At 33.8% G+C, this 15,116-nt stretch overlaps 1 protein-coding gene across 1 annotated transcript in view; it reads left to right on the forward strand.

Annotated features, from left to right (window-relative positions):
- CFAP47 (cilia and flagella associated protein 47) overlaps positions 1–15,116 on the forward strand; it is a 221,468-nt gene that overhangs the window by 184,256 nt on the left and 22,096 nt on the right. The window contains exons 58-60 of the mRNA XM_072339839.1: positions 2,023–2,182; positions 2,778–2,872; positions 6,088–6,249. Coding sequence (XP_072195940.1) covers positions 2,023–2,182; positions 2,778–2,872; positions 6,088–6,249 — 417 coding nt within the window. The remainder of the gene's footprint in view (positions 1–2,022; positions 2,183–2,777; positions 2,873–6,087; positions 6,250–15,116) is intronic.

Consider the following 15,116-nt stretch of genomic DNA (forward strand, 5'->3'; position numbering starts at 1 on the left):
CCTGAAGGACAGTGAAATAGAACAAATATGTTATAAAAATCTGGCTCAAAGCTTTTTAAGAAATGTGTAGTGGCTTTATTCAGAAAAAGTGTCTTGCTGTGAATTTATTATGAAGAGTTTGTGGAGTGACCTAGTGATGCTGATCTGTACTAAAATTGCCCATAGCCAGCAGTTGCTCATCCATGTTTTCTAAATGGGTATAAGAAAAAGGAAGCATGAAGAAATACATAGCTCTTGCAGTTAGGCCTATTTCATTTATCTTATTAACTATGCAAAATCATAAGGAGATAAATCTTTACTAGCAGTTAATAATCAGTTGGTTATTTGACAGCTGCAGGCTGCAGGCAAGCCCAGTAATATAAAAATTACTGTCATTATGAACAGCTTCTAATAAGGAGAATGTTTATTAAAAATGCGAACACATTCCATTTCAACAGTTACATGAAAATTTGTCTTTTCATGATGTTTAATAACTAATTTTCTGCTAGAATGACCCAGAATGATACCATATGTGTTCTGTATTAAAATTTACTGTTAAAATATCACTGTGTCCTGTAGCAGGCGTAATTAAGCTGCTGTTCAGACAGTATACGCAATATATATGTAATGCAGCAAAATATCAGTTTACAGTCTGTTCTATTTGTTGGGTTAAAATAGTTGCAAATACTATTAGTAATACCCTGTTCTACTTTATACCCTCTGAAAGGCTTTTTATTGTTGTTAGTTGCAAACCATCCTGGCAAAACACTATAGAACAAAAAATTATCTTGAGCAGCTCCTCTTCGTATATTTTCTAATTACTGTGATGCTGATGCAACAGCAATGTTTTGTTTGCAATTCAAAGGCACCACAGTAGAGGGCATGGAGAGGGGATATTTTCTAGGTAATTCTAGTAGAATACAATATGTTCATAGACAAACAGGATCTACTTGGTTGGTCTTCCAGATTTCTGCTGAAATAGTGTATATATATATGTGTGTGTGTGTGTGTATGTATATATATATAAAATATAGTACATACTATATAGTATATATACATATGTATATACATATACATACACACACACACACACATGTATATAAATGTCAGTTCCATGAAATTTCAACAATTCTTTAACAGATTGATAATGAAAAGACTTTATGATATTCTTGTTCTAATTTATGGAGTTTATCTATAACTTTATTGCTGGAACATACCCTGAGTTTGATATTCTGACACTTGGAAGACCAGCAGGCAATTGAGAAATGTTTATTTTTGTTACAGAATGTGTCAGGTCACCTTTATAGATGGCATACATGTTTTTCTGATTGTTCATTTTTCATTTTAAGAAATGTCAATCAAATGAAAAATAGCACACAATATCTATGGCTTCTACAGCAGTAATATTAGCTCTTTCAAATATATTTTAATTATGTCCTAAAATTACTTTTGGATTCATCTTTCTTTAATACAGTGCTGTGCACCTGCATTGCAACCCACCAAGGTTCAAAATAACACGACTTAGACCCTAGAAAATCATGGGATTTACTTACATATTAAACATATAATCTCTGAATATTAAATGTGGGAAGTTCGCTTTATCCTGCTTGTTTTGTTTTGAGCCTTCAGAGTCTTCTTGGGTCTCTTTTCAAAGTTTTATAAGTAGAATTCAAAAGGTTTTTTGTTATTGTTGTTGTTGGGTTTTTTTTGTTTGTTTGTTTTGGTTTGGTTTTTTTTGTTTTTTCCTTTATTTCTTTTTTTAAAGCCATACTACAATTTATGTGAACTCTCCTCTTTAGGACATGGAATCAAAAAATAACTTCTTACATGAGGACAGACCACAAATGATACTTTAAGATGAGATTTTACTGTAGTGAGAGCAGTGTAAAATGCAATTTACTGTCGTGGGAAGAAGTATTTACTGTTACTCTGAAACATTATATATTGTAACTAAAAGAAAAAAATAAAGCAAATATGTGAATAAAGTTATTTAAATATTTTCAAAATTTCCAAAATTCCGTAACAATTTATTCTGTTCTACAGGAAACCGGTTAGCTCCAAAAGAAAAACTGGGCATCCCAGTGTTATTCATACCAGATACGATGAAAATGTATGAGGCTGTGATGGTAATTCATGTAATGAAGGAAAATGGTGAGAACTGGCCTTATGAGGATTCTGCTGAATTAAATAATGACTTAAAGAGGTAATTTATTCTAATAGGAAGCAAAAAAGTAGTTGAAGGTACTCAATCCTGTCATCATTTTCTCCTTTAGATATTTGTGTGTAACTCCCAAAGGGGAGTCAAGTGTCTGATTTTGAGGGCAGTAGGCATCCAACGTGAGCTTTTAATGTATCCTGTAAAGTGTGTACTTCACAAAACTCAAAGTACTAACTGTTGGTGTAGTTATGGATATTGAGCAAAGGAAAGCTCTTAGAGGCCTCTAATTTTTCACTAACAGTTGTTCTCCTGTGGACATTTTTATGTAATACATAAACTTTGCATCAGCATAGATATGGCATAAGAGATCATATTGTCAGGTACTAACATAACCAAAGACATGTGGATGTAAGTTATGACTTTTCTGAAATGGTTGGACCTTATTCCATATTTTTCTAAGATATGTTTAGCTTATTGCTTACACTGTACAATTAAAAAGAGTCTCACACATCCAGCATCTCTTAATTCTAGATTGCTTTGGAGAAAAAAAAATAAGTCAATAGTCAATTATGATGATAGTATTATGATGATAGTCTTCTGTATTTTCCATACTGATACTGTTCACTTGTTCTCCAAGTAGTGTTACTGTATCAGAGGATGGGGGTATTCGGGGAATACTCTGGACCTACCCAATTTGTGGAATACCTGAAGCACCTCATCAGAACTTAGTGCCAGGTAGGTAATTAATAAAAAACTTGAACAGTAAATGCAAGGAAATTAATTTCTGAAATCACACAAATTTGATTATGAGAATTTGTGGTAGTACTTTACCACATTCTTAAAAAAGATAAAAGCAAATTTGAAAAATGAAATCTCCTTTCCCAGCCTACAAAGTAAAAAAAGATTTATTTTGTTTTTATTGTGGCTAAAAGGAGCCAGGAGCAGATGGAATTCTTAAGGCTTCTGCCCTTTGGTATCCCAGTTAATGCTAAGTTAGAGAACTGTAAATCAAACAAGATATTGACACAAGGGTATGTTTCTACTTGTCTGCCCAAGATACCCCTCACGTGAGATTACAGGTTAGATGTCCACTGTTTTGCATATTACTCTTTAACAAAAACCACAATATAGGTTGGTGTAAATTAGGAGTAGGTTTTCCACTTGCTCTGTAGAACTAAACTTTGAATAAAAGATGACTGATGTACTCATAGGATATTTATTGTTGTTTACTCTGGGAATAATAAGTGTTTCTAGATTTGATGCACCAGTTTTTTAAAGGTATAACCCCAGAGTTGTGAAACATATAAATTGTGAAGCATTCAAATTGTAAATGGCCTTTGAAACCAAAAGCTTGAAACTTCATCTCAAGTTGTAGACAAGGGACAATTTTATACCAATTTATTATTGTCTTCTCGTTTACCAACTTTTCTTAAGAAAACTGGAAAAAATGCCTTTTTGCACTAGGAAGGTTAAAATACAGGGATGACTTACAGAAAACTACTACTTTTACTGTCAATTTAATTTGTTTAAGGACTTTTTACTTTCAGAGAAATACCAGTGATGTCATATTAATTAGAGCTTTCATCTCCCTAATTTCCACCTTAATACCTTAAGGAATGAAGCAGAATATTATCATGCAACATGCTACTGTTGCCTAAAATTATTGTTTTAGCAAGTCTCATTTGCAATAAAATGATTGATGTGAGTGCATGTTATCATGTTTAAAGCAGTTGCGTAATTCACTGGCAGACTTGGAGATAAATCTTTTGATCAGTCTTTCGGACTCATTAGGTATACTATTCATAACTTAAAATTGTTCGCATTCATGAATTGGTTCAGTGACATCACTCTTATGTATGGTCAGAAATTTAAATAATGTCACATCTTCAATAATTTTAAATTCCTAAAAGGAAATTGAAAGTATAAAATATTTGTAAATAGTTGTGTAGTTCGTGTTCAGTAAGTGTTTGTAATGCATATAGATAATATTGCAGTCATTTTAAATGTATATTTATTTATTGACTTCTTTTTTTCTTGAGGAAATACTAGAACTTGAATTGGAAAATAACCTAAAATATCTATTTGTGAATGAGAAACGTGTTCTATTCCTGACTTTATTCTGAATTCTTATGATTTCCAGCAATAACTTGATTTCTTAAAAAATCCTGCTGTAATGTTTGTAGTTTACAAGAAAGATGTTTTTCTTTTAAGGTACTGATTTTAATAATGATCACAATTATGTTCTCATCTCTTTTAATGAATATATTTATTGAAATTGCCTGCAGGCTACAAGCTGCTATGTCAGAAAACAAAGCTGTTTTGCTAGAACATCAGGCAGTACATCTTCTGTGTCTTTCTTATTTACATCTTTATAAACTTTGAGAAATCATTTGGCTTAGTATCTCATGAGATCAATTAAAACTATCAGTGGTCACAACCATGTAGTGCATGTTAAGTAGATCACACACTGGCTAGCTTAAATAATGGAAATTACAAATGGAAAAACAACTGCTTTTTTGCTTTTTCTTTATATATATTTATATATATTTCTATTTGTTGCAAAGTCAAAGTAGCATTGAATTATTTAGATTGGGAAGTGCCACCAGAGGTCATCTAATCCAACACTCTGCTCAAAGCAGGTATCATTAGATTTTGTTGCTCAGGTTCTTGTCATGACAGATTCCAAAGGGAGCTGATTTTTATCCATAAATATTACTTAGTTATGAAAAGGAAAGTATATATTCTTTTCTGGTAGTAAGATGAACCATGAAAGAGAGTCTGGTATAGACACAGTATTTAGTGATATATCAGGTAAACAGGAGTAATACAGACAGTGTGTATTGATAAATATTACACATCTCAGAATAAAAGGTACATTTTACATTCTTTCTCTAGCTTTCCACCATCGAACCATTTAGAAGAATTCTACAGATCTCACTTAAACCCTGTCAATCAGGAGAAGGCAAATAAAAAAGAAAAGTTTTGTTCTATTTTCTAAATGAATGAAATCACTTGAATAGAATATGCAGTAATTTATTTTCTAATTAGTGGTAGTGAAACAAACTCCATAACCACAGATTGAAGCCAAATAAACAGTGTCCTGGAGTAAGGGATTTGTTGCTCTTTTTTAAACAAAGGGACATTATAAGTTAACAAGAGTTCATTCTGAATTATTTATCATAAAATTGTGATATATCATAAAATTGTGTTCAGAGTTACTTTTTAAAGAATCACTGGACATAATTATGTTGGTTGTTTAGATAAATTACTAATTCTGAATTCTTCCTTACATAAAAATTAGGGACAATGAGTCATTGCATACTACCTTGTTGCCAGAAAAAAATCTAACTTTTTAATAATACATAATAATTGTACAGTTTTCCTAGCTATAACTCTGAAGAAAATAAAATGTAGACCTTGAAATGGAGAAGAAAATTTAGTATATAAGCTAAAACAGCTACTTCTAATGAAGAGAGACATATTATTGAATACTTAGTTTATAATCATTAACAGGATTGGAAAAAGGTCCATCATGCTTCAAAGAGAAACTCATGCCAAGATTCCGTCATGGCTCATTAAAAACTGAATTTTGAACACTGATGTTCTTAAATTAACTAAAGCAGGAAATAATATTGTTTCATTTAACTTTTAAATTCCTTCCTTATTTTCATTTTAGTCTTTCTTTCTCATTGGAATATATATCAAAATATATTGCAACTTCTATTTGCAAAGGAAGCACACAGAAGGTGTATTTCATGGATGGAAGAAAGAGCAAAATTAGCAATTGCTGTTCTGAACCAACTCTGAGAAGGGAAAAAGCTTTTACTTAGCCTGGCTTTTACTGGAATTCCGTCATTCTCCAACAACATTTCACTTCTGTGTTTAATTTTTTTTTTGTTTGAATCAAGTTGCTGATACTTCACAAATAACAGATTCTTGCTTTTCTGTAGCTGTGGTACGTTGTCAAGCCAGAGAGAGAGTAGAAAAAAAAGTGGAAGTGCTGCTAACTGGTGTAATTCTTGGTGCAAATTCCACATTTACCACAAGAAATTCTGAAAAGGTCATTGGAAATAAACCATCCAGCATCCAAGAAGTTGTTCAAGGCACTGATGGTAAGAATAAATAGCTTAGATATCATGTTATTTTAATAAAACTGAACATATGGTAAATATTTCAATTAATATAGAAATGCTATGACAAGAGTTGGGGATTAAAATTTTTTTCTCTCAGTCCATATTTCTACCATGTTGCAAATATAAGGCATTCATATTACAGTATGTAGATGTAGTTGGAGGCACATTTGATTTTTTTTTTTTATTATTTTTTTTTATTTATTTATTTTTGTATCTGTCTTGGATTGTAGGCTTGCACACATACCATCTCTTCTTTAAAAAGGAATAGCCTACACAATATCTAAAGCCAGCAAAAATACATCAGTGTAAGCACTGCAAGGCACTATATATCTGCAGGCTGTCCCTGTTTGTAAGATGCATTCCTAGCAGCAGGCCAATATCTGCAGCAAAATGAATTGAAGAAAGAGGTTCTGTTCGAAAGAAGCAATAAAGCTTTATAAAAAGATACCTTCCACTTACTGTTAATCAGCTGTGGACACAGTGAAAATCAATTTCTTCAGAGATATGCCAGCTTCTCATATCATACCTCGTTTTGAAAGAGGATGATATGTAGTATAAGTGTGCTACAAGGTAATAAGAGAAGAATACTAGTTACTGCTGCATGCCTGTTATTTCTGTTCATATGTCTGTGTACTGGCATTCATTGTTACAATGATAAGTTATGCATCATAATACAATGTTTTCCATAATTATTGCATCTTTCAGTCTTTATCTACATATGATTTTTAGATCAGAGCAATCTTGTTTATTTTAAGAAAAATGTTGTATCAGAATTATAGTGTGATATGAGACATTCTAAATAGAATTTAACATAGCTATAAATGAAGGAAAGAGAGTTCAACCCGTTCATTCCATCTTTCTCAAGAGAGAAAGGCGGTAAAATAGTACAGAAGTTGCGATGAGTGCAATGTTTTAGATGTTCAGTTTGAGACTTGTCTTTCGTGTATCATCTATACCATTTGAGTTATCTTTAGAATCTAGACCAATGGTTACTTTACAGGAATACCATGTTAGAGTAACTTCCCTGACAAAGAATTATGAAAAAGTGAAACTGTTAGTCTGTTGTCTAAGCAAAATTGTACCTTGCCATATTAAAAAGCACTAGTGATCAATCCAGTAAAATAAAAAGAAGCAAAGGTCACATTTTGCATAGTTGTAAATGTTATCAGTGTGCCATTATTTGACCTTGTGAGAACAGTGATGTATCCAAAATAGGTCTCACGCTGGTTCACTTGGAAGAATTTTCTCTTGAATATAGCTGCCCAGAGAAGCTGAGGTGCCCCATCCCTGGAGGTGCTCAAGGCCAGGCTGGATGGGGCTCTCGGCAGCCTGAGATGGTGGGGGGCAACCCTGCCCACAGCTTTCATGTCCCTTCCAACCCAGGCCAGTATGTGATTCTATAATTCTATTTTTTTTTTCCCCCCACAATAGAATAGCAGACAGTCTTAGCTCTTTATTAACTTGCAACATTTGAGCAGGCCATCTTAAGCATACCTCAGCTATTTCTTTCCAAACTAATGGCCTCTGAATTGACAAGAATAACATATATTCCAGAAGTTGAGACAACATTTTAAAAGACTTGCAGATTCATGATGTGTAGTGCTTGTTTTACTAATGGGGCCAATATTTCATGTTTATAACACTGGCTTCTGCATGTACTGCAAGACATTGATTTGGGACAGTACTGCATCTTTTTAAGCAAGTAGTCTGGTGATAAAATGCTTGAAAACATAGGTTGTAAGATCATTTGTAACTGGTGATTTTCATTGACCTGTTAACGTCATTACTGCTATATGAATTTAATGCCTATAAGGAGTTGGATTTAATGGTAGTATCTGAGTTTTCTGCAGTCTGCCAGTAGTAAGGTAAACAAAAGTGTAAATCCATAAGATAACAGGCTGGCAAGATATTTATCTTCTGTTTTGTTTTGTTTTTTCTTTTCTCTTTTCTGAAAGAGTGATTCATCAAGGTTTACATGTAATAAGCACTTCTTGTATCCAGATAATTCCTGGCAGATCAGATTTAAACAGCTACTGCTCTAGTTCAGTATTCAAATTGGACAGTTCTTCAGAAGTGAAAAATCTTCAAGTAGATACCTTATGTTAAAGGAATTAAATTTAACCCATTCCAGAAGATATCATTTGAAATAAATAGAAAATAATTTCTTCAGAAAGAATGGACAATCTAACCACTGTGAAGTTAAAATGACTTAATTTGTTGTTGGGAAGTCAGCAGTGTTCCAGAGATCAAGTAATATAAAGTTGATATTTTAGACATAGTAATGATGTTATACCCTTTTAAAAATAAGTTTCAATTGTATTAAATACATGTGTTTACTCCATATTATTTTAATTTTGTTTTTAGATACAGTTGTTATTATTTTCAGTAAGCCTTATTTAAGATGTAAGTTCATTCATACAAGTGTAGAAGTTCTTTTTTTACTCTAATAAAATAACATTTCTTGTGTACTCTAAACATTCAGTGGAAAATAGTGCTTCATTTTCCACAGCATTGTATAGAAGAAAAGCATCATTTACAAGCATGTAAAATAAAAAGGAAAAAAAAAAAAAAAAAAAAAAAAAAAAAAGAAGAAAGAAAGCATGTTTCTAAGCAACCAAACTTCGGTATGTTGAGAGCATATGGAGTATATACAATGACAATACCTGCTGAGGAATTACACCTACTTAAGTTTTCACATGAGCTGGGCAATTAGAGCTGAGTGTTTATAATTAACTTACCTGATCTTTATTAGTTCATAGTACTCATATCTTAAAGTTTACTCTTTGTTCCTGGGTTATTATTTCTGGGAAAGTTTCATGTGATTTAGTTTCTGGTGAACAGTACAGTCTATGCTCCAGATGTGAGTTTTTTTGTGTTATGTGCAAGTTTTGCAGCTATACTGACCTGTAATCAGATGAACAGCCTACTTGCACCTAGAGGTCAAATTAGATTTTCCAGATATACCAGTTCATAAAGTTCATTGGCATACATTTTATGGAGAGTGCTCTTTGTTTCACCATCTAAAAACAGAAATATACACATATATATATGTAGGTATTCTCTACAGCTTTATGACAATTACCTAGTATTCAAAACCTCCTGAAGTACTGAATCTCATTTAGGATTTACAGAAATCCTTTATTTTCTTCAATTTCACTAGACCAGCTCTTTGAGACAGAGGAAGAACACCTTCATGCATATTAAAAACTGTTCTCCATTGTAGCAAGATTTCATGTTGGCCAGTACGATGGATTCCAGTAAATGCCATTTTGACATGACAGGTCCAGATCAAGAAGCTCACTTGAAATCATTTCAACAAAATTTGCTATTATCAAATAAACTTATCATTGTATGATAGAAAAATACCAGTATAGGTGGAGAGAAAATATCCTCTTATCATCTAGATTGTTTTTAATATAATTGCTGATAACATGTGGGAAGTGAATTCGGAAAGCAATATGAAGAAGCTAATAATATTGTAAATGGTTTTATATATAACTTAAGCCATTGTGGAATTATTTTTGAAATAGCGTTAGGAGCTGAAGGAATTATATAAATGAGTTTTATGAATGAGATTGTATACTGATTTTTTTACTCTGTGAGAAGTATAGGAAAGAAAGACAAAATGATTGTTCTGGAGTAGTAGATTGGAGAAAGCTGTTAATAAAAGCAAAATGAAAATGTTGAGAAGGTGAACCACCACATGATAGGAAGACTTATGGATTACCTGGTTGCTAAGGATGACAACTCCCTCTGGAAAACAGGGAACTAGATTAAGTCAGAGAACAGAGGAGTGGAATAGAAATGGAAGTATATTTAGATTATTTTATGAGATACATAATTTTTGTTTACTTATGAGTGAAGCACAGACGAGACTCAATGCATTGTTTTGCTTTCTAAAATAAAAGTGTAGGGTCACTGCATGGGAACTGTTAGGTCACAGCCTGAACCAGTGATTGAGCACTTGGTGAAGGGTCACAGGCAGCCCTGGGAGCACAGGCACATGCAATTCACCTGTGTGACTGAAAGGTAGACCTTGGGTCTACCCCTCCCTAACTTCATGTAAGGGCTGGAAGCCAAAAACAGAAGCATCTCTTCTTGGTAACTGTCTGCTCTGGGAGTTTCTAGTGAATCCTGAACCTTTGAAAGGGTGAGATATTCGTTCTTTTTTTTTACTGGACTGTGACCAATACCTTTCTTGGGTGATCTGAAGCTGCTTAAGCTCTATTTACTGCCTCCTATCCTTACATACAACGACTTCAAAGGATTGGTGTGAGTTGTTAATATGCAGATTATAGTACTATATGAGATTTCTTGAGTGAAAATGTAATACCTGGAGAAAAGAACAGCTGTAGTGGATGCTTGTAAATTATCATTTGATTGTAAAGCAAGAAAATATAAATACATATTTGCATTTACAAACGTTAGATTTTCTAAATGTTTTTTGTACATCAGAATCAATAGAAAGTAACTAAAATAATACACAGATATTTTGATTAAGATCTGCAAATGGAATTGCATTTACGTGATTGTGATGTAACAGGTTACCTACTAAGTCCATTAAAAAAAAAAATAGCATGTTTTTTCTCACACAAGAAACAGTCCTCATTGTTTAGTATACCTAGAAAAAATAAAAATGCTGACTAAAAGAGAACCTGTAAACTATCATCAAGCAACTTCAAACTTTTAAAATGAAATGTTCAAATCTTTGAATCTTAAGAATGGGAAACATCATGCAACTTAGAATTACTTTCTAACACGAAGGTAAAATCACTCTCAGTTAAAATATTCAATGCTTGCAACAAACCAGGCCAACTGTAAAATATTCTGAAGATACTCATTCATCCTCACACAAATGCAAAAACAGTAACTCTAATATGAAATGAGAAACTATTCAATTCTTCCTGGTGTTACCTTTTTTTTTTTTTTTTTTTTTTTTCCCACTCATGATGTCCAGGAAAAAGGAGGGGGTGGGGGGTGGGGGTTAACAAACAGAAACTGATTGTCTAGTCTACCTTAACAAATCTCTGAAACAAAACTATGAGGGTAGTACTTCCTATATTATTACACTGGCCCATGATGTCAGAGGCAATCATATATTTTTTTTTCAGCCTGCACCTTTATCCCTCACCCTTTTAATTTCCTTCTGTCTTGTGGATGTTCCTTAGGATGCTCCTCTGCCTTGTCATTTTTTTTGACAAGTCTGCTGCAGGTTAAGCATTATTTGCTAAGGGCTCAGGCAGCAATATCTCCTTTAGATATCCACAAAAGACTGTAGCCTCATAGTACAGTGCCTTTATAGAATCAGAAACTACATTATTGAATGAACTATCTCCAGTGAGGTCAAACACTTACTCACTCTCTCAGGAATAAGAGGGAGGTATGAAAAGCTTCTGTATGGTGAAACTCTATTCCATGTCAGAAATATCCTGTGAGCTGTTCGTGGAATCTTATACAGATATTAGAACCATCAATGTCTTTGTAACTGGAACGTAATTTCAGTTACTAAGATTCTTAATATATGAGCATACCAGGCTTTTTATTTTTAGGTATGTGAAATATATCTACTAGTTCTACACTGAATCATTATAGTAGTGAGGATTCAGATTTCGGAAAGAATTCAGATTTTTCCAGATTATATGCTCAGAGTAAAATTCTGGTTTTTCACACTACCATTCGTAAGAGTCAGAAAATAAAAAAGAAGCAGTCTATTTCATGTCCTCTTCTTAGAGGCTAGTTTTAAAAATCCCCAACACTGACTCTTGCATGACTAACACTTATAAGTTACAGGCAAATCATGGAAATATATAATTCAAAAATCTACTGGTTTTCAAATAGATCTACTTCAGTAATTCTGATAGAGCTTCCAGTGTTGCCTAATGCATACTACCTTTTGGAAATCTTCATTTACTGAAAGCAAAACAGCTAAAAATTGAGATTAATTGCCTTTCAAGACAAAACATTTATAATACTTTAAGTAATTAATCTTAATAATTATTCAAATATTTTTACTCTTTTTATTTATTTATTTATTTATTTTACTGGGATGATATATAATATCCTTTGGGATATATGAGGATGTAATTTCCATAACCAGCCATATTTAAATAGCATGTTACATCTAGGTATTTGAATTGATGAGTATTTTGGTATTTAGTCAAATGTAGATAAAATTCTTCCTACAACTATTTTCAGTGCAGAGATGGACTTATTGGAATGTGCTCTGTATCTGCATATTTATTTTACAGTTTGAATTAGGTAAAAACAGTTAACTACACTAAAATGTTTTTTGAAAAATAACAGTTCTTTATGGAAAGCATGGTTCAGCACTGGAACAGGCTGCCCAGGGAAGTGGTAGATTTGCCATCCATGTAAGACAAGTGTGGATATGACACTGAGCTATATGGTTCAGTGATAGAGTTGGTGGTATTAAGTTGATTGTGGGTCTTGATGATCTTAAAGGCTTTTTCCAACCTAAATGAATTTGATTCTATGAATTCCTGGTATACAAAGTGCTGAGCTAATGTTTCAAGGAATATTGGAACAATGTATTTCTTTATATCAGCATTACTTTAAAAATTAGAGTTCTGCCTCCAGTATTTTACTTGTTTCACAATTTTAAATTAAATCTGGAAATTCTGAGAAGCAAGATAACTCAGAACATTTGAAAATTTGGACACATTTTTAGCCACAAGTCACCATTTTCTTATTTTATTTTTTTTTTACTCTAGTTACTGCATGTTGTGACAGGGAGGGATTTGGCCTATTCTCCCAGGTAACAAACAGGACCCAAGGAAATGGCCACAAGTTGTACCAGAAGTTTAAATTAGACATAAGAAAGAACTTTTTCTCTCAGAGAGCAGGCAGGCACTGGAATGGCTGCCCAGAGAGGTGGTGGAGTTGCCATCCCTGGCAGTGTTTAAGAGGTGTCTGGATGAAGAGCTACGAGGGATGGTTTAGTGGCTTGTGGTAGCAATGGTAATGGGAGAATGGTTGGACTGGGTGATCTTGCAGGTCCTTTCCAACCTTATGATTCTATGATTCTATGTTTAGGCAGCATGAGTATTATGGAATTCTCTAGAATGAAATGTAACTCATTCCCAGGGGCTTCTGAGAGTATGATAATATGGTAGCTTTCAGAGTTTGCAGCTGATGAAAGTCTAATTATGTTTTTTTCTGTTTTAAACTAGATCTGTGGTGTTTCAAAACTTTCAAATATTGAAACTATAAATTCGTATTTTTTCCTTAGGTGTTGTAAATATTAAAATACTTTAAATGCTTGACAAGGGCATATAACAGATTAGAAAATAAACTGGAGCAGAAAAAATAGAAATACTTAATTACACATGACTAAAAGGTGCCACGCATAAATAACTTTGAATGCTAAAACCACCATGCAGTTCATATTTTCTTCCTAGTACTTAAATTATAAAATATACTTTCTCCTGAGCTATGCTGTGTGATAAGTGCTGAAAGATTTATCTACAAAACAGCTATAATTTCCCATCTGTAGGTTGCTTCAAATTATGTCATCTTTTCTCTTCCATAAAAATTAATTTTTATGTCTAAATCTTTGCATTTTGACATTTGTCTAGCATGACTACTCTAAGCCTTGGGCTGTGCTGAAATTTGAATGCATGGTATAAACATATTTTTCAGAAAGATAAACAACAAATGGAACAATATAGGATGATCCCAGGAATGTTGTAAACTGTGAGAAAAACATTCATATTTATTCCCATAATAACCAGAACTTTTATTGCTATAAAATATTCTTGTAACAGATGGATTCATGCAGGGGATCCTGTATATTCAGTACTCAGTATGTATGTACTGTGACTGCTAATCCTTTGTGCTATTAGTAATTTGCTTACATCTGTGAAACTTTTAGATCAAGCGTAAATCTTAGAATCACAGTATGGTTTGTGATGGAAGGGACCTTAAAGATCATCTAGTTCCAACCCCTGCTGTGGGCAGGGCTGCCCCCCACCAGCTCAGGCTTCCCAGGGCCCCATCCAACCTAGCCTTGAGCGCCTCCAGGGATGGGGCACCACAGCTTCTATGGGCAGCTGTGCCAGGGCTTCACCACCTACTGAGCAAAAAATTCCTCCTAGCGTCTAGCTTAAATCTTCTCCCTTGTTTGTTTAAAGACTTTCCACCTTATCTTGTCACTATCTGCCTGTATAAAAGGTCAGACTCACTTTGTGTTTATAAGCTCCCCTCAAGTACTGGAAGGCTGCAGTGATGTTTTCCAGGAGCCTTCTCTTCTCCAAGCTGAATCTTATTTGGTTCATATGGCCCACTTTTCAAGCCTGCTTAAGTCCCTGTGGTTGATTTCTCTTTCTTCTGTGATAAGAACTGCCCCACTCAGCTTGGTGTTATCAGCAGACTTGCTGGGGATATACTCAGTACCTCTGTGTCACTGATAAAAATGTTGAAGAACACTAGCCCTGGGAAAGGCCCCTGTAGGATGCTACTTGTGACCACCCTCACCTGAATATAGAGTTACTGACCACAATCCTGTCTGTGTCCATACAACCACCTCTTTATCCACTAAATAGTTCACTGTTCAAATCCATCTCTCTCCAATTCAGAGACAAAAATGTGATGTATGACCATGTCAAAGGCCTTGCAAAAGTCCAGGTAGGTGAAATCCAATGTCTACCAATGCCATCTCTCCTTTGTAGACCACCAGATTTTTCAGGCACAGTCTGCCCTTGGTGAAGCTGCACTGGTTGTCTCATATCACCTCCTCATCTCACATGTATGCTAACATCTCCCAGAAGGATCTACCCCATGGTCTTTCCAGGCACGGTCATGAGACTCTCTGGCCTGTAGTTTCTTAA

Source organism: Excalfactoria chinensis, chromosome 1 (assembly GCF_039878825.1).
Source record: "Excalfactoria chinensis isolate bCotChi1 chromosome 1, bCotChi1.hap2, whole genome shotgun sequence".
In the NCBI taxonomy this organism is placed as follows: Eukaryota; Metazoa; Chordata; class Aves; order Galliformes; family Phasianidae; genus Excalfactoria; species Excalfactoria chinensis.